We start from the raw sequence: 25,662 nt of genomic DNA, 5'->3' as shown, positions 1-25,662 counted from the left end.
CATGGGAATGCCTCTATGTTTGAATATACCATCGGATTTGAGTTAGATCGTGAAAACTCAGATCCGACAGTATATTCTAACACAGAGGCGTTCCCATAGTGATGGGGACGCTTCAAGTCAGAATATACTAAGAACTGTGTACATAACTGCCCCCTGCTGCCTGGCAGCACCCGATCTCTTACAGGGGGCTGTGATCAGCACAATTAACCCCTCAGGTGCCGCACCCTCCCTCCCCAGGGGACCCCCCTCCCCAGTTTTAAATTCATTGGTGACCAGTGCGGCCCCCCTCCCTCCCCAGTTTTAAATTCATTGGTGACCAGTGCGGCCCCCCTCCCTCCCCAGTATTAAATTCATTGGTAGCCAGTGCGGCCCCTCTCCCTCCCCTGTATTAAATTCATTGGTGGCCAGTGCAGCCCCCCCTCCCTCCCCAGTATTAAATTCATTGGTGGCCAGTGCGGCCCCCCCTCCCTCCCCTGTATTAAATTCATTGGTGGCCAGTGCGGCCCCCCTCCCCCCCCCAATTAAAATCACCCCTTCCCCATCATTGGTGGCAGCGGAGAGTTCCGATCGGAGTCCCAGTTTAATCGCTGGGGCTCCGATCGGTTACCATGGCAAACAGGACGCTACTGCAGTCCTGGCTGCCATGGTTACTTAGCAATTTTAGAAGCATTATACTTACCTGCGCTGTCTGTGGCCGGCCGGTCGCTCCTCCTACTGGTAAGTGAAAGGTCTGGTCGGCGCATTGCTTATAGCCCAGACCTTTCACTTACCAGTAGGAGGAGCGACCGGCCGGCCACAGACAGCGCAGGTAAGTATAATGCTTCTAAAATTGCTAAGTAACCATGGCAGCCAAAACTGCAGTAGCGTCCTGGTTGCCATGGTAACCGATCGGAGCCCCAGCGATTAAACTGGGACTCCGATCTGAACTCTCCGCTGCCACCAATGATGGGGAAGGGGTGATTTTAATTAGGAGGGGGGGGAGAGGGGGGGCCGCACTGGTCACCAATGAATTTAATACAGGGGAGGGAGGAAGGGGGGGCCGCACTGGCCACCAATGAATTTAATACTGGAGAGGGAGGGGGGGCCGCACTGGCCACTAATGAATTTAAAACTGGGGAGGGAGGGGGGTCTGGCCCCTGCTGCCTGGCAGCACCTGATCTCTTACAGGGGGCTATGATACACACAATTAACCCCTTAGGTGCGGCACCTGAGGGGTTAATTGTGCGGATCACAGCCACCTGTAAGAGATCGGGTGCTGCCAAGCAGCAGGGGGCAGTTATGTACACAGTTCTTAGTATATTCTAACTTGAAGCGTCCCCATCACCATGGGAACGCCTCTGTGTTAGAATATACTGTCGGATCTGAGTTTTCACGATGTGAAAACTCAGATCTGAAAAAGCTGTTTATGCAGACGGATCCGTTCTGAACGGATGCAAGCGTTTGCATTATAGGTGCTGATCCGTATGTGCAGATACCAGACGGATCCGCACCGAACGGAAGTGTGAAAGTAGCCTAAAAAGCTGAGAAATTGAAATTTGGAAAGTTGAGAATTTTTCCAAATTTTGGGTAAATTTGGTATTTTTTTATATATAAAAATTAAATATTTTTATTAAAATTTACCACTATCATGAAGTACAATATATGACGAGAAAACAATCTCAGAATGGCCTGGATAAGTAAAAGCGTTTTAAAGTTATCGCTACATAAATTGACACTGGTCAGATTTGCAAAAATCAGTCTGGTCCTTAGGCCTCTTGCACACGAACGTGTGCGCCCCGTGGCCGTGCTGCTAGCCGCAATGCCCGAACACCAAACGTGGGGCAGCCACAGCGGATCGCGGACCCATTCACTTTAATGGGTCCGCGATCCGCCCGTTCCGCAAAAAGATAGGACATGTTCTATCTTTTTGCGGAACGGAAGTACGGGACGAAACCCCACGGAAGCACTCCATAGTGCTTCCGTAGGGTTCCTTTACGCATCTCCGGATGTGCGGACCCATTCAAGTGAATGGGTCAGCATCCATGATGCGGAATGCCCACTGAACGGCGCACACGTTCATGTGAAAGAGGCCTTAAGGTGAAAAATGGCCCAGTCCTTAAGGGGTTAAGTCCCCTCGAGGGGGACATAAGTGAATTTTTTTTATATATAAATATATATATATATATATATATATATATACAGTACAGACCAAAAGTTTGGACACATTTTCTCATTCAAAGAATTTTCTTTATTTTCATGACTATGAAGGCATCAAAACTATGAATTAACACATGTGGAATTATATACATAACAAACAAGTGTGAAACAACTGAAAATATGTCATATTCTAGGTTCTTCAAAGTAGCCACCTTTTGCTTTGATTACTGCTTTGCACACTCTTGACATTCTCTTGATGAGCTTCAAGAGGTAGTCCCCTGAAATGGTCTTCCAACAGTCTTGAAGGAGTTCCCAGAGATGCTTAGCACTTGTTGGCCCTTTTGCCTTCACTCTGCGGTCCAGCTCACCCCAAACCATCTCGATTGGGTTCAGGTCCGGTGACTGTGGAGGCCAGGTCATCTGGCGCAGCACCCCATCACTCTCCTTCATGGTCAAATAGCCCTTACTTTCAAAGTTTTCCCAATTTTTCGGCTGACTGACTGACCTTCATTTCTTAAAGTAATGATGGCCACTCGTTTTTCTTTACTTAGCTGCTTTTTTCTTGCCATAATACAAATTCTAACAGTCTATTCAGTAGGACTATCAGCTGTGTATCCACCTGACTTCTCCTCAACGCAACTGATGGTCCCAACCCCATTTATAAGGCAAGAAATCCCACTTATTAAACCTGACAGGGCACACCTGTGAAGTGAAAACCATTTCAGGGGTCTACCTCTTGAAGCTCATCAAGAGAATGCCAAGAGTGTGCAAAGCAGTAATCAAAGCAAAAGGTGGCTACTTTGAAGAACCTAGAATATAACATATTTTCAGTTGTTTCACACTTGTTTGTTATGTATATAATTCCACATGTGTTAATTCATAGTTTTGATGCCTTCATAGTCATGAAAATAAAGTAAACTTTTTGAATGAGAAGGTGTGTCCAAACTTTTGGTCTGTACTGTATATAAATATTCAGCCCCCTTTCACCATATAAAAAAATAATAATAATTAGCTCGCCACATCCCAAAATGGCCGAACTTTTAAAATGTAAACATATTTATTAAGTGAATGTCTTAGGGCTCTTTCACACTTGCGTTGTTGTGTTCCGGCATAGAGTTCCGTCGTCGGCGCTCTATGCCGGAAGAATCCTGATCAGGATTATCCCCATGCATTCTGAATAGAGAGAAATCCGTTCAGGATGCATCAGGATGTCTTCAGTTCCGGAACGGAACGTTTTTTGGCCGGAGAAAATACCACAGCATGCTGCGCTTTTTGCTCCGGTCAAAAATCCTGAACACTTGCCGCAAGGCCGGATCCGGAATTAATGCCCTTTGAAAGGCATTAATCCGGATCCGGCCTTAAAGAGGACCTTTCACCAGAGGAAAGCCTCTAAACTAACTATACAAAGGTGTAGAGCGGCGCCCAGGGATACCCCTGCACTTACTGTTATCTCCGGGCGCCGCTCCGTTCGCCCGGTATAGCCTCCGGTATGTAAGTAGTTAGGCTCCACCCACTTGATCCTGCCGGCGTCTTCTTCTCGTATGCTGTAGCGCTGGCCAGTGGCAGCGCTCAGCTCCCGGGGCGCTTCAGAGTGACGTCAGGGTGCCCCACGCGCATGGGTGACGTAATCACATGGATCACGTCATCCATGCGCATGGGGCGCTCTTATGTCATTCTGGAGCGCCCCGGGAGCCGCACGGACGGTAAGTATACTGCTCCCCCGCTCCCCACTACTACTATGGCAGCCAGGACTTTAATAGCGTCCTGGGTGCCATAGTAACACTGAACGCATTTTAAAGACGGATCCATCTTCAAATGCTTTTAGTTCACTTGCGTTGTTACGGATCCGGCGGGCACCTCCGGCAAATGGAGTGCACGACGGATCCGGACAACGCAAGTGTGAAAGAGCCCTTAACGGAAAAAGAAATCATAATGACTGATTCATAATTTTTCGTCGCTCCACCTAAAAAAATTTAATAAAAAGTGTTAAAAAAGTCATACGCACTCCAAAATAGTATCAATAAAAAAAATACCGTATTTTTCGCCCCATAAGACGCACTTTCCACCCCCCCCACCAAAAAAATGGGGGAAAAATGCCCCTGCGTGTTATGGGGCGAATGCTGACAGTTTTACATCACAGGCTGCGATGTATGCGAGAGCGGGGAGGGACTGGGAGGAGGAGCTGGGGGCCGGCAATTGCGGCGGGGCGGTGCAGTCACTGTAGTCCGTCCTCGCCGCTCCAGTGCTGCACTATAGAAATATAAAATGTCTTATTTAATTAAAAGTGATTAAACATGCCCCCCCACTCCTAATATTACCGTACATCCTAACAGCTTCTGTAGAATGCAGGCCGGGCGGGCGGCAGCGTAACTCCCTGATGTCACATGCCTGCGCCGCCTACTTTATGAATGAAGCAGGCGGCCGCCTGGCCTGCCTGCGTTGTACAGAAGCTGTTAGGATGTACGGTAATATTAGGAGTGAGGGGGCATGTGTAATCACTTTTAATTGAATGAGACATTTTATATTTGTATAGTGCAGCACTGGGGAAATCTGTGGATGACAGTTTTATGGGGAACATCTATGGATGGCACAGTTAAGGGTTGGGGGGGGGTCTGTGGATGGCACTGTTATGGGGTGGGGGGGTCTGTGGATGGCACTGTTATGAGGTGGGGGTCTGTGGATGGCACATATATAACAGTGCCACCCAGTTTCCCCATAACAGTGCCATCCACAGATCCCCCGTGTAACAGTGCCACCCACAGATCCCCCGTGTAACAGTGCCACCCACAGATCCCCCGTGTAACAGTGCCATCCACAGATCCCCCGTGTAACAGTGCCAGCCACAGATCCCCCCATAACAGTGCATCATCCACAGATCCCCCCATAACAGAGCGTCATCCACAGATCCCCCCCATAACAGTGCGTCATCCACAGATCCCCCCATAACAGTGCCATCCACAGATACCCAGTAATAGTGCCATCCACAGATCCCCCGTGTAACAGTGCCAGCCACAGATCCCCCCATAACAGTGCATCATCCACAGATCCCCCCATAACAGAGCGTCATCCACAGATCCCCCCCATAACAGTGCGTCATCCACAGATCCCCCCATAACAGTGCCATCCACAGATACCCAGTAATAGTGCCATCCACAGACCACCATTAGTTCCAAAACCACCAAAAGCACACCTTTTGGTTAAAAAAAATTTTTTTCTTATTTTCCTCCCCAAAAACCTAGGTGCGTCTTATGGGCCGGTGCGTCTTATATGGCGAAGAATACGGTAGTGATTGCCCCCTATAAAAATAGGGTTCCCACACAGTTCTGTGGACCTACATATAAAAAAAAAAGTTAAGGCGGTCAGAATATGGCAATACAAAAAAAAAAGAAAAATCTGTTGAACATTAACTTCAGGAGCATCTCCTAGCAACGATCCAAGGAACACGCATGTCATCCGTGTTGTTCCATGTTTTTTCACAGACCCATAGTCCATAACAGGTGTGTTTGGTCGGCATCATGGACCACAGTAGTGCAGGTCTCTGTGACTTTTCCACGGTCGGTAAAAAACTACAGATGTGCGGACACATTGAAATCAGTGGGCACATGTACTGTCCACAGAAAATGTGGACAGCACGTCAGTGAAAAACTGAAAAAACCCACTATCCTTGGTTCCTCCAGCTGAGCATTAAGGCCTTTTTCACTCGACCGTTTTATATTTCCGTTTATGCACCATTTTTTTGCGTTCCGTATACGGTTTGTATACGGAACCATTCATTTCAATGGTTCCACAAAAAAACGGAAAGTACTCCGTATGCATTCCATTTACGTATTTACGTTCCAAGATAGAATATGTCCTATTATTGCCCACAATTCACGTTCCGTGGCTCCATTCAAGTAAATGGGTCCGCCAAAAAAACTGAACACATACGGAATGTACTCCGTATGTCTTCTGTATCCATTCTGTTTTTTTGCAGAACCATCTACTGAAAATGTTATGCCCAGCCCAATTTTTTCTATGTAATTACTGTATACGCCATACAGAAAACCGGAACGGAAACAGAAACACAACGGAAACAAAAAATGGAACAACGGATCTGTGAAAAACGGACCGCAAAACACAGAAGAAGCCATACGGTGGTGTGAAAGAGGCCTTGTCATGCAAGATTTTGTGTAATAGTCAATGGTGTCACAATGCGACACGATGCGACTGTCACAAAAAATCCATCCAAGTCGGATTTTTTGCGACTGTCGCGGTTGCAGCATTTCGCATTGCGACGCCATTGACTATTATTTCACTAAATCCTGCATGACACTTTGTCCTGACATATTTATGAAGCTGTTCCCTATGTGATTGTATGCGACGTCATACTTGGTAAAAAAAAGTGCACCTTCTAAAGAATATGGCGCAGAGACACTGACACAACCCCTGCTTCACCAGCAGCCATACATTTCCACCTCATTTTCAGCCATATTATGCTTGTCCACCATTTTGTCACACTCCTTAGGAAAAGGGACCAGGCACTGAGACTAACACCTCAGTTTTATTTCTGTCCATTTTATTTCTGTGCATTTCTATAAGTGCAGGTTTAAAACAAACGGCGGGGCAGCTTCTTCATGGCGTCATTAGCCATACATTACACTGGGGCTGGATGAAGAGCCCCCTCCCCCACACTGTCCTCACTTCCCGCCTCCTCCACACTGTATTAATAGCGCCTCCCCCCTCCTGAGCGCGTCTTCTCCACTGAGGAGCCAGAGGAAAGCAGCCATAGTGTCGGCGCCATGTACTACGCGGTGCGCAGCGGCCGCCAGCCCGGCGTCTACTCCAGCTGGTGAGGAGAGGCCATGTTATCTTCTCTAGATAGGACAGCAGTATATATATGTCTGTATTATACTGGCTAGAATCGTACATAGGACCTTTATTATAGGCCATGTTATCTTCTCTAGATAGGACAGCAGTATATATATGTCTGTATTATACTGGCTAGAATCGTACATAGGACCTTTATTATAGGCCATGTTATCTTCTCTAGACGGGGCAGCAGTATATGTCTGTATTATACTGGCTAGAATCGTACATAGGACATGTATTATATACCTTGGTGTCTGCGCAATGCACGGACGTGTAATCTACAACTGGGTCATCTTGGCGGGAAGCCGGAGGAACGCCCGCGCTGAGCACGGCGGCCATGTTGTGACCGTAGTGGGAAGATGGCGGCTCTGAAAGTTGTGTCGTAATCCGCGGCTGTGAGGAGTCGGCGGAGATGTGTAGCTGTAGGGCTTGCTGAGCGCCGGCCATTTAGAAACTAGGCTTGTGGTGTTTGTTACTGGCTTCTCAGTCACAGACTACTTGTAATGAGAAACCCCAAGAGATGGCGGGATGGTAGTGGGCATCAAGCAGGGTGAAGCAAGAGGCATCATCCAGGGAGATCTCTATAGGACACTGGCCACAAAATATAAAGCCATATATCATTTTATATTTTTTGTGTGTGGCATTCTTGAAGTCCTATAGAGAAGGCTATGGGAAACTGCCCATAGCATGCTGTATAAATCCTTGTGATCCCACATAATAATTCCAATATTAAAGGGGTATTCTGCTTGTTACAAGTTATTCCCCACCCACAGGGACCCCCAATGATCACGAGAACGGAGGCCCTGCAGCCCCTGAAACGAATGGCGCAGCTGGTTGCACATGGCCGCATGTGAGAATTCCAGTAGACTGTGAGGAATAGAGGAGTTGCCCATAGCAACCCATCAGGTTGATCCTTTAACCACCTCAGCCCCCCTAGCTTAAACCCTCTTAAAGGGTTTCTACCACCTCATTTGGACCTAATTAGCTGTCAGACACTAGAGATCTGCCAGTGTCTGCTCTACCTAACCATGCTATTCTCAGACCTGTGTGTGCAGCCGTTACCAATAAAAAAAACAACTTTTATTGGTATGCAAATGCGCCTCTAGGTGCTATGGGGTCGTCTTTTCAGCACCTAGAGGCTCCGTCTACTCACCCTGTATTCTGCCCCGCTCGTCCCTCCAGCCCATCCATCTCTAGCTTGCCAGCCTCCATCTCATCCATCGGCCTTATTCTCGCATGTGCGTCTGTATTCAGCGCAGTGACTGTCTGACCGCTCCCGAACAGACGATGCCCGGCCGGTCAGTCACTGCGCCGAATACAGACTCAAACGGCACAGGAGCGAGAATAAGGCCGATGGATGAGATGGAGGCTGGCAATCTAGAGATGGGCGGGCTGGAGGGACGAGCGGGGCGCAATACAGGGTGAGTAGACGGAGCCTCTAGGTGCTGAAAAGACGACCCCATAGCACCTAGAGCCTAGGTGGCAAGGGGGCCCACATTCCAAAGAGCACCTTTATGATTTCACCGGCCATTTTTTACACATTTTGATTTCAAACTACTTTGCACGCATTTGGGCCCCTAAAATGCCAGGGCAGTATAACTACCCCACAAGTGACCCCATTTTGGAAAGAAGACACCCCAAGGTATTTTGTGATGGGCATAGTGAGTTCATGGAAGTTTTTATTTTTTGTCACAAGTTAGTGGAATATGAGACTTTGTAAGAAAAAATAAATAAATAAATCATCATTTTCCGCTAACTTGTGACAAAAAATAAAAAGTTCTATGAACTCACTATGCCCATCAGCGAATACCTTAGGGTGTGTACTTTCCGAAATGGGGTCATTTGTGGGGTGTTTGTACTGTCTGGGCATTGTAGAACCTCAGGAAACATGACAGGTGCTCAGAAAGTCAGAGCTGCTTCAAAAAGCGGAAATTCACATTTTTGTACCATAGTTTGTAAACGCTATAACTTTTACCCAAACCATTTTTTTTTTTTTTTACCCAAACATTTTTTTTTTTATCAAAGACGTGTAGAACAATAAATTTTGAGAAAAATTTATATATGGATGTCGTTTTTTTTGCAAAATTTTACAACTGAAAAAGCAAAAAAAATCGTTAAATTTCGATTAATAACAAAAAAAAGTAAAAATGTCAGCAGCAGTGAAATACCACCAAATGAAAGCTCTATTAGTGAGAAGAAAAGGAGGTAAAATTCATTTGGGTGGTAAGTTGCACGACCGAGCAATAAACGGTGAAAGTAGTGTAGGTCAGAAGTGTAAAAAGCCTGGCTATGAGCTGAGCGCTGCGATTGGCCAGCGCTACAGCATAGGAGAAAGAGACCGCGGCAGGTTCCCCTGGGTGGAGCCTAACTACGAACATACCGTAGGCTATAACCGGAGAACGGAGCGGCGCCCGGGGATAACAGTAAGTGCAGGGAGATCCCTGGGCGCCGCTGTACACGTCTATATAGTCAGTTTAGATACTTTATTCGGGTGAAAGATCCTCTTTAAGGGTGTTTAAGCTAGGGGGGCTGAAGTGGTTAAACAAGCCCAGTGATGTAATAAATCAGGGACTCCAATACCTCCTGTACGCAAAGGAGGAAATAAAGCAAGTTTATAATCCTAAGAAGAACTTCACTCCCATATGAATTCTAACATATCTGCTTGTAATTGCTGAATGCTGCTCTTGGGGATGAGGAGAGGAAGGCATCTAAGGATGTAAAGAACTTTGGGGTAGTAAGAGCATTTCTGACTGTTTGGATGAGAGCCATTTGAGATAATTGGAATTCAGAGTATTTAGCATAATCCTTCCTCAACTCCACCCACAAGTAGCGCATGTTAATTGGAAACCGTTTTTTTTGTATAGGGAATGTTAGTTGTAGTCTGAAGTATTGCATCGGCTCAGGCTGCCAGTGAACTGTTTTGTGAGGATATTTTGTTTAACTGTATTTGAAACATGAACTGGGAGAAGGTAAGATTTAGAAATTCTGTATATAATAAGAAACTTCAGAAAACTTATTTAAAACGTCATTTATTTTATTAATTTATAACCCATTGTTTGATGTAGGGATGAATGCAGAACACAGGTGAACCGCTATCCGTCAGCAAGGTACAAAAAGTTCCCAACTTATGAGCAAGCACAACATTTTATACGTGCCGCTGACTACCCCTCCAACTCATCCTGTGGACAAGGTATGGAATTGCTGTTAGGGCTCATGTACGTGAGCATGTGTGCCCATATTGTGGACTGCAAACAGCGGGGCCCTAATATACTGGTTGGGAACAGCTGGAACCCTGCTGCTGATCGATCGGGCGCAGCTCCCGCACCTACTCGATCAGAGCGCTGTACATGTACAGTGTTGGGATCCTATGGGTTAAACAACCTATTAGGGTTGTTGCGGGTATCGAAATTTCGATACCCAATCGATACTTTTGTCCCGGTATCGATACGATACCGGGATTTCCGTTTTTTCGATACTGGGCTGCGCTTCTGCGCAGTCTAGTATCTCTGAACATGAGCGCGCTGCTATCGGCGCGCTCATGTTCTCTCTCAGCAGCACGGGGAGAAGGAAGCTGTCCTCCCTCCCCCTGTGCTGCTGCCGCTGCCACCAATGAGAAGAGAGGGGCGGAGGAGGGGCGGCAATGAGAAGAGAGGGGGTGGAGGAGGGGCGGCAATGAGAAGAGAGGGGGTGGAGGAGGGGCGGCAATGAGAAGAGAGGGGGTGGAGGAGGGGCGGCAATGAGAAGAGAGGGGGTGGAGGAGGGGCGGCAATGAGAAGAGAGGGGCGGAGGAGGGGCGGGCGCACTGCGCCACCAATGATAGGATTACTATCGGAGCGATGGGAGGAGACATCAGCTTCACTAGTGGGCGTTCCTTTTCCCTGCGCTGCGATTGGACAGCGCTACAGCCAGGGAGAAGGAACGCCCACTAGTGAAGCTGATGTCTCCTCCCATCGCTCCGATAGTAATCAGCAGCATGTGGAGCAGGAGAGGAGACAGTAATGGGGCACTGCAGGCGAACGGAGCGGCGCCCAGGACTAAATGGTGAGTGCTGAGACATCGCTGGGCGCCGCTCTGTGTGGCCTAATAGTGAAAGTCTGGACTCATATACAGTAGTCAGTCTTTAACACATACAGGAGGCGGGTGCCGGCAGCAGAATCGCATTGCCGGCACCCTGCCCCTGACAGGGAGCTGCGATCAGCGGCAGTTAACTGCCGCTGATCTGCTAGTACCCGCCTCCTGTATAAAGGGGTAAAATCATTGGTGGTGCAGTGTGCCCCCCCCCCCTCAATCCCCCCATCCCATTAAAATCATTGGTGGCACAGTGCGCCGGCCCCTCTCAACCCTCCAGTATTAAAATCATTGGTGGCAGTGGCCACAGGGACCTCTCCACTCCCCCTCATTGGTGGTGCAGTGGCAGCTTCTGATCGGAGCCCCAGCTGTGTAAGCCTGGGGCTCCGATCGGTTACCATGGCAGCCATGGACGCTACAGAAGCCCTGGTTGCCATGGTAACATCCCTGATGCTGTGTGCACAAAGCACAGAGCAGCAGGGACAGTGTGGAGTCCTATTCACCCTGATAGAGATCTATCAGGGTGAATAGGAAAAGGGATGAAAGATCCCAGGTTCTAGCCCCTAAGGGGGGAAATAGTTATTAAATAAAAAGTGAAAAAAAAAAAAAAAAACTAAAATATGAAGTATAAATCACCCCCCTTTTCCCAATTTCACATATAAAATATATAAATAAACATATTACATCGCCACGTCAGAAAAGTCCAAACTATTAAAATATAAAAAAAAAATCTAGGTGGTGAATGCCGGAACAGAAAAAATAAAATAAAAACTGCGCGATTCGCCATTTTTAAAAATGAGGAATGCACGTGGCTTTTTTTGTTTATTTTTTTCGCGTGGTATCGAATGGTATCGAGTATCGCAATACTTTTTCATGGTATCGAAACCGAATCAAAAATTTGGTATCGCAACAACTCTACAACCTATGCAGGATGCTGGAGTATGAAACTGGCTGCAATTATATAAAACAGTTTGAATGTAAAAACTGAGCTGAAATTGGTTGCCACAGGCTGGAATTTTTATTTATTTTTTTAAAGCGGTTGGCCTCTCTGAGTATCAAAAATCCAAAGTGTCCCAGACAATAGCCAAAAATAGGAAGTATTTTTATAATGTGACATGTATTGGCTATATATCATTTTTCTAACCTGTTCACCATGACGTGTCCCTGGAGGAGCTCCCTCAATGGCTGTGTGGGAGGAGCAGCTGCGGGGGGAATCGGAGCCTCTGATGAATAAATTGGGGGGGGGGGGGGTGTCACACGTATAGACTGTCACGGATCTCTATGCAGTGGTGAGCGTCACATATCTGTATATACAGTGTACAGGGGGTCACATATCTGTATACAGTGGTGGAAGTCACATATCACTATACACAGTGTGCAGGAAGGAGAGGGCACACATTTACAGATGGGGAGACAAATGACTGCAGCTGATATCACTGACCTCAGCCAAACTGAACTGTTGGTCTGGCTGTAATAAACGTGTGTGATAAGACCACTGAGCAGAGGGGGCATAAACGGGACAGACACTTGGATTCCTCATAGTTTCTGCTACATCCTTACATACAGCAGGATCCTCTCAGTACAGGAGATGCATCACCGCTTCTCAGTCTCCCTTCCTTCAGCAAAAGTTTCTTTATTTCTGCTCTTAAGAATCTTCCTGCTAACCCCCTCCAGCCCTGCACAGCAATGAGTGCCAGAAGACACCTCTGATACAAGTGGGGAGCTTCTAGGACCCAGACAGCAGCACAGGCTTCAGGCATGGATGAGGTAGCTCCTCCATGGCAGGTGCAGGGATGGACGAGGGAGGCTGCTGTGAGCAGGACAGGAGGGGACGTGGCTTCCAATAACAAGGAAACCAGGCAGATCTGCTTAAAGGGGTTCTCCGGGAATTAAGAAAATGAGAACTTTAATATTACTTTATAATATATTCCCAAATACCTTTCATTATTTATAATGGCTCATGTTGTATAGGGAGCAATCAAGGGAAACAAAATGGCCACTGTCCTGTTAGTACACACAAAATCTGTCCTAGTCACACAGCAGGACGTTACTCGAGATCTTATGCTGAATCTCTGTAGGAATGGAGATCATGAAGTACAGAGAGGACAGGCTGTGGTAATGGAGACTGCATATACAGTCCTGATCAAAAGTTTAAGACCACTTGAAAAATGGCAAAAAATCCTATTTAGCATAGCTGGATCTTAACAAGGTTCAAAGTAGAGCTTCAACATGCAACAAGAAGAAATGGGAGCGAGACAAAACATTGAGCATTTAATGAAAACAACGAATAAACTGAAACGGGCTGTTTTTCAGCTGATCAAAAGTTTAGGACCACACCTCCAAAAAAAAACTAAACCCCCCCCCCTCCAGAAATACAACTTCCAAACATGAACTCAGTAATGAGTAGCTCCGCTGTTATTGTTAATCACTTCAAAAATTTGTTTCGGCATGCTTGATGCAAGCGTTTCCATGAGGTGAGTGGGAACATTTCTCCAAGTGGTGAAGACGGCCGCATGAAGGCCATCTACTGTCTGGAACTGTTGTCCATTTTTGTAAACTTCCCTTGCCATCCATCCCCAAAAGTTCTCAATTGGATTTAGATCATGGGAACACGCAGGATTTGCCAAAAGAGTGATGTTATTCTCCTGGAAGAAGTCCCTTGTCCTGCGGGCATTGTGTACTGTAGCGTTGCCCTGTTGAAAAACGCAGTCGTTACCACACAGACGAGGGCCCTCAGTCATGAGGAATGCTCTCTGCAACATCTGGACATAGCCAGAGGCCGTTTGACGCCCCTGCACTTCCTGAAGCTCCATTGTTCCACTGAAGGAAAAAGCACCCCCGACCATTATGGTGCCCCCTCCACTGTGGCGCGTAGTAAACATCTCCGGTGGGATCTGCTTGTCATGCCAGTAACGTTGGAAACCATCAGGACCATCAAGGTTACATTTTTTTCTCAGAGAATAAAACTTTCTTCCACCCTTGAATGTCCCATGTTTGGTGCTCTCTTTCAAAGTCCAAACGAGCAGTTCTGTGGCGTTCAAGGAGACGAGGTCTTTGAAGGGCTTCAAAAACAAAAAACGTCTTCAATCTAAGATGCCGTCTGATGGTTATGGGGTTGCAGTCAGCACCAGTAAGGGCCTTAATTTGGGTCGAGGATCGTCCAGTGTCTTGATGGACAGCCATTTGGATCCTCCGCTCAGTGCTGGTGAAATTTTTTTGGGTCTTCCACTTGACTTTTTTGTTCCATAACCTTCAGGATCATTTTAAGAAATTCCAAATGTCTTCCTGCATCCCACCTTAGCAGCGATGGCGCGCTGTGAGAGACCCTGCTTATGCAGTTCAACCACCCGACCATGTTCAAAAAGAGAGTTTTTTTGCCTTTGCCATCACAACGTGTGACTACCTGATAGAAAAGGACAATGAATCCACATCTTTGCACAGATTTGGCCTTTTTAAAGGCATGTGGTCCTAAAATTTTGATTAGCTGAAAAACAGCCTGTTTCAGTTTAATTGTTTTCAATTAATTGAATGCTCAAATTTTTTGTCTCATTTCTTCTTGTTGCATGTTGAAGCTCTACTTGGAACCTTGTTAAGCTGTAGCCTGCTCTCACTACATTCATTGAAAGCTGTCTAGCACCAGGAAGGGTATAGGGTGGGCTCAGCATGCATGTTGGTACCTGCATCCCTTGTAATGGAGGCCATTTTGCCACAAAAGATGGAAAAAGGCAGAGTGGGTCCAACACTCCCTGAATTTTATGGCGGTCATTATGGCGCATAACAGGTAGTATTTAGTGTTAGGACCCGTCTAACAGAGATCGCCTTGACGTTCTGCAGACGGGCTTAGATGGTTTTGTACAAAATGCATTGTCCAAGCATCTCGCTTTTATAAATAAGCGTAGTATTGGCACCATAATTTTTGTAAGCATTGTTGTACTTTGTCTGATTTGCAGAGTGCTGCTGCATTGTCTCTTTTTTTCCCTCTAGGTCTTTGCCATGGCAGTGTGCACCTGCGCACTGGGAGGTGCAGACTAACCCCCTTTTTTTGCGGTGGGGTTATGGTATGGGCAGGCGTATGTTATGGACAATAAACACAGGAGCATTTTATTGATGGCATTTTGAATGCACAGATACTGTGACGAGATCCTGAGGCCCATTGTTGTGCCATTCATCCACGACCATCACCTCATGTTGCTGCATGATAATGCACGACCCCATATTACAAGGATCTGTACACAATTCCTGGAAGCTGAAAACATCCCAGTTCTTGCATGGCCAGCATACTCACTGGACATGTTGCCCACTGAGCATGTTTGGGATGCTCTGGGTCGGCGTATACGACGGGGTGTTCCAGTTCCTGCCAATATTCTGCAACTTGGCACAGCTATTGAAGAGGAGTGGACCAACATTCCACAGGCCACAATCAACAATCTGATCAACCCTATGCAACGGAGATGTGTTGCACTGCATGAGGGTCTGCCCTCACCCTGGTCTGTTGCCCTGCTGCCAGCGGCTCTTCCCCCTGCGGCTGTGGTGAATCGCGCTCCTTCCTCCTGCAGCAGAGAGGGCGGCCATCTTTCCCGCAGAGAGCGGTGAGTTGGTGATTCCGGACCATCACAGCGCACCCCCTGCTGCCGGCACTAAGCCTCTCGTCACACCGCTGGAGAGCTGAAAGGGACACCTCTGAAGGAGCAGCTCCAGTCAAAATGGGGCCCAGAGACAGCTGGTGGCCATCTTGCCCGCACATGGTGCCTGATCACAGATAACTGGGAAGGGAACACACTCTGACAAGCTGGGGAGGAGGTTGATTTGACTAAGATAAAGGGGCAGTTGGTCTCAGAACTGAGCCTGGCAACCATACCAATCGTCCCTACTGGGCTGCTCTATCTAGCTCCCTCTCTCATGGATATCTGTTAACACCATGTTGGATCTCTGTTCTTCATAATTACTACCCCCCCCTCTCCCCCAGGATATTAGTTATTGCATGTACTCAGCATCTACTATATATACCGCATCTGAAACATACTTATGGGCCGCAAAAATGCATCTTCTACTGCCCCTACATCACTGAAAGAGCTGGTAGATGGTATGAGTCAGACTGACATGAACCCAGAGCACTTGCCCCTATGGACACTGAGCCACAAACTGACAGCGCTGTTAGGACCCGTCTAACAGATCGCCTTGACGTTCGGCAGACGGGCTTAGATGGTTTTGTACAAAATGCATTGTCCAAGCATCTCGCTTTTATAAATAAGCGTAGTATTGGCACCATAATTTTTGTAAGCATTGTTGTACTTTGTCTGATTTGCAGAGTGCTGCTGCATTGTCTCTTTTTTTCCCTCTAGGTCTTTGCCATGGCAGTGTGCACCTGCGCACTGGGAGGTGCTGACTAACCCCCTTTTTTTGCGGTGGGGTTATGGTATGGGCAGGCGTATGTTATGGACAATAAACACAGGAGCATTTTATTGATGGCATTTTGAATGCACAGATACTGTGACAAGATCCAATAGGGAGATAAAGCGAGGTTTTTCCAGACTCTAGAAGAAGTGTCAGACTGGATTGTTCGATGGACATGCAGTTCTACAATTACTAGCTCAATTTAGGGTGGGGTTGTAGTTGGAAGTTTCATGTTTTTCTTACTTTGGTGTGAATGGGGTAGCGACTCTGACAGATGCAGGGTGTGGTGGCACCCCCCTTTTTTTTGAAAAACCCATGGCGTGTTTTAAGCTGATCTCCTGTAATGTCTGGAGACCAAATAATAAGGTAAAGAGGTCCTTAGTTTTCAATTACATAAAGAAATGAAATATAATCCAGATGTTCTTATCTTCCAGGAAACCCACCTTCGAGGCCAAAAAGTATTGGCGCTTAAAAGACCATAGATAGGCTGTGTATATCATGCAACCTATTCTAACTATGCCAGAGGTGTGTCTATACTTGTGAGTAAAGCATTGCTGTTTCAGCTGATCTCCATGCACATTGATCCGTCTGGGAAATTTGTACTGCTACAAGCCGCGATTAAAGGCTGTGAGGTTTTGATTGCTGAGATAGATGTCCCCTAACCTTCAGATAGGGAGATATTGGACCAAATTATGGAACGGGTAGCTCTACTCCCGCCAGCTCTTTTTTTTTATTCCTCCTGGGTGATTTCCATGTTACACTGGATAGGCTACACCCGTCACCCAGGCATAACCTGGCATTGTCTCATTGGGCACAGGCACACCATCTCAGAGGTATGGAGGAGCCTCCATCCTGATACCAGATAATTCTCATGTCACTCTTCCTCTGTACACTCACTATGATGTATTGACCTTGCGTTTGCCAATCAGGCAGGACTTGCATGGGTGAGGACAGCCGAGTATCTGCCCTGGCATATCTGACCATGCCCCACTTCAAATTACCCTTACACAGCCACTAAGCCGTCCATTTATTAACGGTCGCCTAAATCCTGTTTGGCTGAAGGGGCTCCCGGTGGAACAAAAATGCAGGGAGGGATTATCAGAATTAGGGGAAACTAACACAGGGTCCTCTAATCCATTGACAGAATGGCACGCATGCAAGGCAGTTATGAGGGGAATACTAATGGCAGCAATAGCGACACATGGGGCTGAGCTACTCTCCACACGTAGAGGGTTAGAAGAGAAGTTGGCAAGCGCAGAGGAGACGTACACGGTAGACCCCACAGCAGAACATGAGACAGCATGGCTTGCAGCTCAGAGGCTATACACCTTGCATCCGACAGGAGTACACACAAACAGTCCATTTTTTCCCGAGGGCAACAAAGGTGGTAGGGCCTTAGTGTACTTGGCAATGACAGAGACCCCACAGACTGTGGCACCGGCAATCAGAACTGAGTTGGGTGAGGTTGTGAATACCCCTGAAGCTATTTGTAAGCAATTTGTCAGCTACTACTCTACCCTTTACTCCTCTACAATAGTGAAGTCATTGGAAGAACTGAGACTTTCTTGAGGATACTCCCCTTCCCCCCTCAACTCAGTCGGAGAGGCGGATATTAGACACCCCTATCACTCCAATAGAAATCCAAACTGCTATTACGGTCTATGGCGCAGGGGAAAACCCTAGGTCCAGATGGCTTTCCGGTCGAGTGGTATGCATTCCAGATTGAGGAAGCTAGTCAATAGCTGAGTAAGTTATTTACATACGCTCTGGAGTACAGGTCACTACCTGCATCCTTTAATGAATCCACAATAGTGGTGATTCACAAAGCTGGGAAGCTGCTGGACAAATGCAGCTTGTATAGGCCTATTTCGCTGATAAATTCGGATTTCAAACTTTTAGCTAAAGTATTGGCACATCGGTTATCCTCAGTCATTCTCTCTATTGTCGGTACTGATCAGGCTTCATGCCTGGGGAAAACCACTGACAAACTTGAGGCTTCTATTCACAAATTTACAGGTCACCCATGACAATGCGGGCAGCAGAGCAATCGCCTCACTAGACAACGAGAAGGCATTTGACTTGGTAGAGTGGAGTTTTATGTGGGAAGTACTAACGAAAATGGGGATCCCTCAGAACTTCCTCAAATGGTTACATTTGCTCTACCTGCAGCCAACGACCTGGGTGAGGGTAATTGGGTATCTCTCCAATTCATTTGCACTGAGACTGGGTACCAGACAGGGGTGTCCATTGTCGCCCACCTTGTTTGCCTTGGTGATGGAGCCTATGTCTGCACGTATAGTCAGATGTCCGAAAATACAGGGATGAGACATTGCTGGCATCACTGAGAAAATATCGCTAGATGCAGATGACATGTTAATCTACTTGGGAGATGTGGGCACATTGCTAGAGGCTCTGCTGGAGGTGGTCAACGAGTATGGTGTATTCTCCGGACTAAGGGTGAATTGGGGTAAATCAATTCTATACCTGGTGGATGACGTAGATGCTAGGTCCATCTCCTCTCACTTGTCCCTGCAGATAGTGGATAAATTCACTTACCTAGGAATGGTTATCCATGAGGATGCTACCAAGTTCCTTACACTCAATATGGCTCCAGTACTGAGCTACGTTGCACAAGAACTTAAAGCCTCGGTAACCCGCATTGCTAGGGAAACACTCTGGGCCCCTTATGGATTGGGCGGTTTGGCTCTCCCGGACCTGTATCTGTTTTATATAGCCACACAATTTAAATTGCGCAGCTTGGTAGATTAAGGCGGATCCAAATAACCCAGCGGTGGTACTAGAAGCGGCCCTGATGGGATCCTTTGAGGCCATGACAAACATGGTCTATAGGGCAGGCAAATACCCGGTAAAAAACCTTACCTCCCCCATGGTGGGGGTGATCAACGCATGGAACTCATTTGTGGTGGTGGTGAGAGGGGACAAAACACAAAATGCAGTATGGTCCCCAGTTTTGCCCCTATGGAGAAACCCTAAACTCTCTGAATTGACTACTCTCTTGGACTTTGAGTTCTGGCCGCAGAGGGGGATTAAATACCTCACCGAATTGTATGAGGGGGTTTTTAAGACCTTCTTGGCTTTAGAGGCCAAATATAATTTTCCAACTGAGGCATGCTTGTGTGTCCCAATTCGGGATGGGCCCTCTGCGGCTAGAATATGGGGAGATGGAGAAAATTGCCAGGCGCGCAGTACATGGTAAAATGGTCTCTGCCTTCTATGGGACACTAATATCGTTTCAACCTTGGCCTATATCTAGAGCGTTCGCCAAATGGAAAGAGGATATCGCTTATTTAGACCCGTGGCAGGAGAGGGAATTGGGCTCTACATGGAGATCATCTGTGAATTGTGCACGGGATCAGCTGATTCAGACTAAGTGAATACTCAGAATATATTTGACTCCTGTGCATCTAGTTCGCATATATAAACTCCTATCAGATATCTGTACTAGATGTGGCATTGGCAAGGGAATGTTAATGCACAGGATTTGGGAGTGTCCAGTTATTGCAGACTTTTGGGAAAACGTGCACAGATATCTTAATTCCAGACTGGGTCTCCCGGCAGTTAAATCCCCAGAAGTTAGTCTACTGGGCCTTGTCAACGACATTTCTACCAAATACACTAAAATCCTTTACAAGTTACTACTATTCTATGCTAGGAAGTCCATCCTGCTAAATTGAAAACCTCCAAAGAATCCCTCCTTATCCCACTGGACTCAACTCATCAATGCAACTTTACCTATGTACAAATTGATCTTTGAAGCTAGGGGTACACCAGACAGGTTTGAAAAGATTTGGGGCCTGTGGTTGAGTGCCAACTCTATCGGAATAACTCGTAGACATAACTCTGTCTTCAGGTCGCTGCCCGAGTGAATGTGGTGTGTGAATGTCTGACAGTCTTGATGGCGACCAATTATATTCAGGATTACTAGTTGAAATGTACTGTTTCTTCAACAGCTTTATAAGGCTGCGTTCACACGGGCGAGTATTCCGCGCGGGTGCAATGCGGTAGGTGAACGCATTGCACCCGCACTGAATCCTGACCCATTCATTTCTATGGGGCTGTTCAGATGAGCGGTGATTTTCACACGTCACTTGTGCGTTGCGTGAAAATCGCAGCATGCTCTATATTCTGCGTTTTTCACGCAACGCAGGCCCCATATAAGTGAATGGGGTTGCGTGAAAATCGCAAGCATCCGCAAGCAAGTGCGGATGCTGTGCGATTTTCACGCATGGTTGCTAGGTGACAGTCTATTCACTGCATTATTTTCCCTTATAACATGGTTATAAGGGAAAATAATAGCATTCTGAAAACAGAATGCATAGTAAGTGATCAGTTGAGGGTTAAAAAAAATTAACTCACCTTCTCCGTTTGTTCGCGTAAGTCCCGGTCTCTTCTTTACTTCTCAAAAGATGAACTATGGGCTAAAGGACCTTTGGTGACGTAAGATCACATGCTCCAATCACATGTGATCTGACGTCACCAAAGGTCCTTTAGCCCATAGTTTATCTTTTAAAGAACTAAAGACCGGGAGAACTACGCGAACAACAGGAGAAGGTGAGTTAATTTTTTTAATTTTTTTTAACCCTCAAATGATCACCTACTAAGCATTCTGTATACAGAATGCTATTATTTTCCCTTATAACCATGTTATAAGGGAAAATAATATCTACACAACACCGAACCCAAACCTGAACTTCTGTGAAGAAGTTCGGGTCTGGGTACCACAGTCGGTTCTTTATCACGCGCGTGCAAAACACATTGCACACGCACGATAAAAACTGAACATCGGAACGCAATCGCAGTCAAAACTGACTGCAATTGCATTCCTACTCGCGCGGGTTTGCCGCAACACACCGGGACGCATCTGGAACTAATCCGGACACGCTCGTGTGAACCCAGCCTAACTCCTTTTCCTGACTGTCAATTAAGGTTGCTGAATGTAATCTTTAATTTTATTCTGGTTTGTTTTGATTTTTATGGTTTTGTTATTCTAAAATTGACAAAACGAGAAATAAAACCTATTAAAAAAAAAAATCTGTCATATGACTTATGAACTACACTGTACATGCATGGAGAGAATGGGCCACTATTAAAGGATTGGCCACTGTGGAGGTCACTGTAAAAGGGGCGGGCACTGTGGCGGTCAATGTTATGGGGGATACTGTTATCTTTTTACGGCACACGGAAACATGAAATGAAATAGATTAAATATACCCGTGCAAAGTCAGGTCCTTCTGCTAGTATAATATATATCTCAGAAAATAGACACCAATTTTTTTATTTATTTTTTTCAAAAAATGCTTTATGAAACTAACAAAAATAGAGACCTATTTGGTTTTGTTCCGTCCATAAAAGAAACACTTGCTGTCAGGTGAATGCTGTAAAAAAATGTTTGTTTTTGTTTTTTTAACCTTGCATCACAAATGGTACCAATAAAATTGTCACCTTATCCCATAGTTTTCAAATTGGAGTTATTCTTTGGGAGTTTCTACTGTATTGGTGCATCAAGGGGGTCTTCAGATGCAACTTAAAATTCTGCTCTCCAAAGTTGAGGGAGTGCAGGTGTGGGAGGCAAAAGGGCTTAAATACATGAGGCAGCTGTTTGATAATAATACCCTTAAGGAATTCAGTCAATTACAGCAGGAATTTGGATTGCTGAAGTCCCAATTCTACCTATACCTGCAACTCAGACATGCACTACGAGCTCAAGGACAGGTGGAGGCGGTGGGTCCGGAAACAGAAAAACTCAGTAATAGATCTGGTGAAAACAAGTGGGGGCACAACGGGGGTGATATCACTAAATTACGCTTGCCTTATGGCAGGGCTCGACAAATCCCAGGTCGCCATGGCGACCAGAAATTTAGTCCTGGCGCTTGGGTATTTTGTCAGCCCGTTTTCAAAGGTGCCCGGGCGATGGGTGAGGAGCTGCCGTTCTGTCCGGAGGCAGCACCGTTTGAAACAGCTCCTCAGTCAGTGAGTCACAGCACACAATAGCAGAGACGCTGGCACCAGGGAGGGGAGGGGCTCGGGAGGAGTGTAATCTGATCCTAGAGTGGAAGCGACTTCTGCCAGCCCCTCCCCTCCCCGCCCTCCAACCAATCAGAGCTGAGGCAAGGACTAGCAGCTCTAGGTCACTGACACAAGTACAGGAGGGAGTCTAGAAAGAATCGAATGAGTCTCAGGTTAAAAGAATCTAAAGATCCGATTAGTTAGTGACTCATTCCATTCTTTGAGTTAAAAGAACAGGTTACACTGAGGCTGTCGGCTGATGCTTTAGTTGCAGCAGTGATCAGATTAAGGGACAGGAGCAGAGAGATAAAAGTGACAGGACACAGTATAGATTACAGGTTGAATTAACCATTTAGGATCAAATTGGCTTCTCAAGGAGATATACATGTTAAAAGGCATCCCTTCTTCTGTCTCATTCAGTAGCTATATAACTAAGGGTAATTTCACACTTGCGGCAGGACGGATCCGGCAGGCTGTTCACCCTGTCGGATCCGTCCTTCCGCTGTTTCGCCGGACCACCAGACCCTATTGACTATAATGGGGGCAGAGCTCTGGCGCAGCACGGCAGTGCATGGTGAAAGGCCGCCGGACTAAAAGTACTGCATGTCCAACTTTTTAGTCCGGCGGCCTCTCACCGCGAACTGCCGTGCTGTGCCGGAGCTCCACCCCTGTCCCCATTATAGTCAATAGGGTCCGGGGACGGAGCGGCGGTATATGCAACATGGTATACAGCATTATTGGGGGGCTCTATGGAAAAGTGGGGGGGGGAGCACTATGGGGGCACCTACTGGGGGCTTTATGACGCGGCTCCGCCTGGCTCCTAACTTTTTTAGCTGGCTCCTAGATTCCAAGGAAATTTGTCAAGCCCTGCCTTATGGAAGCGCAGTTTAAAAAACAAGATTTCCCACTATATGAGAAATGGAGGAAGGATGCTCCGGATCTTACAGAGGAGCAGTGGGACACTGTCTTTGAGGATTTTACTAAGGTGGCGGTAAGCGAAGCCCATAGAGTGTCTCAACTCCTGTTACTGCATCGAGTGTATAAGACACCGGTCCTATTGAAGATGATGTGGTACAGAATAGACGACTGTTGCTCAAGATGCGACAGGGCAAACGCTGATCTTATACACCTAATGTGGAATTGCCCGAGGTTGAGGAGATATTGGAGGGGAGTAGAGGAGATAATAAAGAATGTATTCGAAGTCAGACTGGATATGACAGTTCTGTCCTGTATTATGGGGTATGTGGAATTGTCAGAAGGGATGGCGAAGAAAAGACTGGCAATCCTGCGAGTGATGTATCAGGCGAGGAAGGTGATAGCATTTCACTGGTTGGATAGACAACCGCCATCGGTGAATGAACTGGAGAGCAAGGTACATGTACTGATACGCCTTGAGCAATTTGTTTACCATAAAAGAAATAATCTCAAAAAATTTGGTCACTCTGGATTCAACATTATAATATCCAAGTGTGAGAGAGTGTATGAGTAGGTTTGGAAGTGGAGGGTTAAATGGGGAATGTGGAATGAGTCTGGGAAGGCATGGATAAAGTGCTATTCTAGGAGGTGTCTGAAGTGTATACCTATAAGGTGTCACATATGTGTAATATTCTACGCATGGTTGTGTAAATAATTGCCCAGGTGCTTATGCACATATGCAACGACGTATTACCCTGTATCGAGCTTTGTGTAATGGTTTAGTCTACAAAACGAACTGAGCTTTTCATTATATTGGAACTTTGGTATATTGCTCTTGCCTTGGAGGGGTGGGAAGGGAGGGCGGGTTTGGGTGTGATTGCATCTACTGTATTGAAAAATTGCTAATAAAAATCTGATTTAAAAAAATAAAAAATTCTGCTCTCCAAAATCCATATGGTGCGCATTCCCTTCTAAGCCCTGCCGTGTGCCCATACATCAGTTTACGACCCCATCTGAGGTGTTTCTGTTAACTGCAGAATCAGGGTAATATATATTGAGTTTGGTTTTGCTGTTTAACCCTTGCTGCCTTGCAGGGAAAATGGATTAAATTCTGCAAAAAGTGAAATTTTGTTGAATAACTTGAGGTGTAGTTTCTAAAATGAGGGATTTCTATTATGTAAGCCCCACAAAGTGACTTAACTGAATTACTCCTTTAAAAAAAAAATATATTTTTTTTAAATCTGGAAAGTGCTTCTGAGCAGAGTATAAATATAACTGGTTCCTACACCACCCTGAACTCAATGCAGAAACCCAGGGAACTCCAAAAGGTTCAGCTTTAGTCTTGCAACATGCCAATAGCTTCTGGGCTCTTGTGCAACAGCGAGGAGTAGTGTATAAGGACATGTTTGTTGCCATTTTAGTATAATTTAGGTTGTATTCTATATTTTGTGCTTTTTCAGTTGCAGTTTAACGTTTCCTCTTAACAGAAAGATCGGCCACAGTCTATACAGATGGAAGCTGTTCTCGCAATGGCAGATATGGAGCCCAAGCCGGCATTGGTGTTTATTGGGGTCCGAATCATCCATTGTAAGTACTGGTGGCATTTGTCACTTTCATGGACTGCTGTCACATGACTCAGTGTGAGTGCCAAGGGTTGATTTATTTCACGCCCCTACACACAAGTCTTAGATTGAACATGGATGACACAGCCCTTCATGCACCCCAACACGCTGCCACATCTATGATATTCAGATTAATATATTAAAGGGGTTATTGGAGACAAAAAAATGTCTGCCATGTGCCTGGGCCCCTCATACTGAATCTACTTGCCTCGCTTCATCCATGCACGGGAGAAATGGCGGTGCGGGGACCAGGAGCGCGCAGGAAGCGAGGTAAGCAGATTCAGTGTGAGGAGCTGGGCATATGGATAGAAACAGAAAGGTTGGTAATACTTGGCAAATTACTTGATAAGAACCTGTTCTGGTTCCAGGGATAGGAGAACATGGAATATAACCCCAATGAGAATCGGTTCCCCAAATTGTCAACAAAGTTCAAAATCCCTCATTTTTATCTCCATTCTGCAGTGGGTGGAGTTGAGGAGTCTCCCTTCCATGCATTTCCATAGGGCTTGAGGGTACAATATAGGAAACCTCTCATTACCACTTCCAAAAAAGTAAGTTTTTAGCAGTCAGGTGATTTGATTTCGTCCAAGGGGATGCATATTCCATACACAAGTTTAGACTGAGCACCAACGTACAGACCATATTTAAGAAT

General features: G+C 46.2%; 1 protein-coding gene across 2 annotated transcripts in view; it reads left to right on the top strand.

Moving 5' to 3' along the window:
* Positions 1-6,872: 6,872 nt before the first annotated feature.
* Positions 6,873-25,662, top strand: part of LOC120999956 (ribonuclease H1-like) — a 48,308-nt gene continuing 29,518 nt past the window's right edge. The window contains exons 1-3 of one of the 2 annotated variants that reach the window (XM_040430989.1): positions 6,873-6,964; positions 10,050-10,174; positions 24,876-24,975. In XM_040430989.1, coding sequence (XP_040286923.1) covers positions 6,915-6,964; positions 10,050-10,174; positions 24,876-24,975 — 275 coding nt within the window. In that variant the 5' untranslated portion in view covers positions 6,873-6,914. Of the gene's footprint in view, positions 6,965-10,049; positions 10,175-24,872; positions 24,976-25,662 lie in introns of both variants that reach the window. The other variant, XM_040430988.1, reaches the window with a different exon arrangement.

The sequence above is a fragment of the Bufo bufo genome, chromosome 4 (assembly GCF_905171765.1).
Source record: "Bufo bufo chromosome 4, aBufBuf1.1, whole genome shotgun sequence".
In the NCBI taxonomy this organism is placed as follows: Eukaryota; Metazoa; Chordata; class Amphibia; order Anura; family Bufonidae; genus Bufo; species Bufo bufo.
Note: the sequence above shows the minus strand (reverse complement) of the source record. Positions and strands in the feature narration are given on the sequence as shown.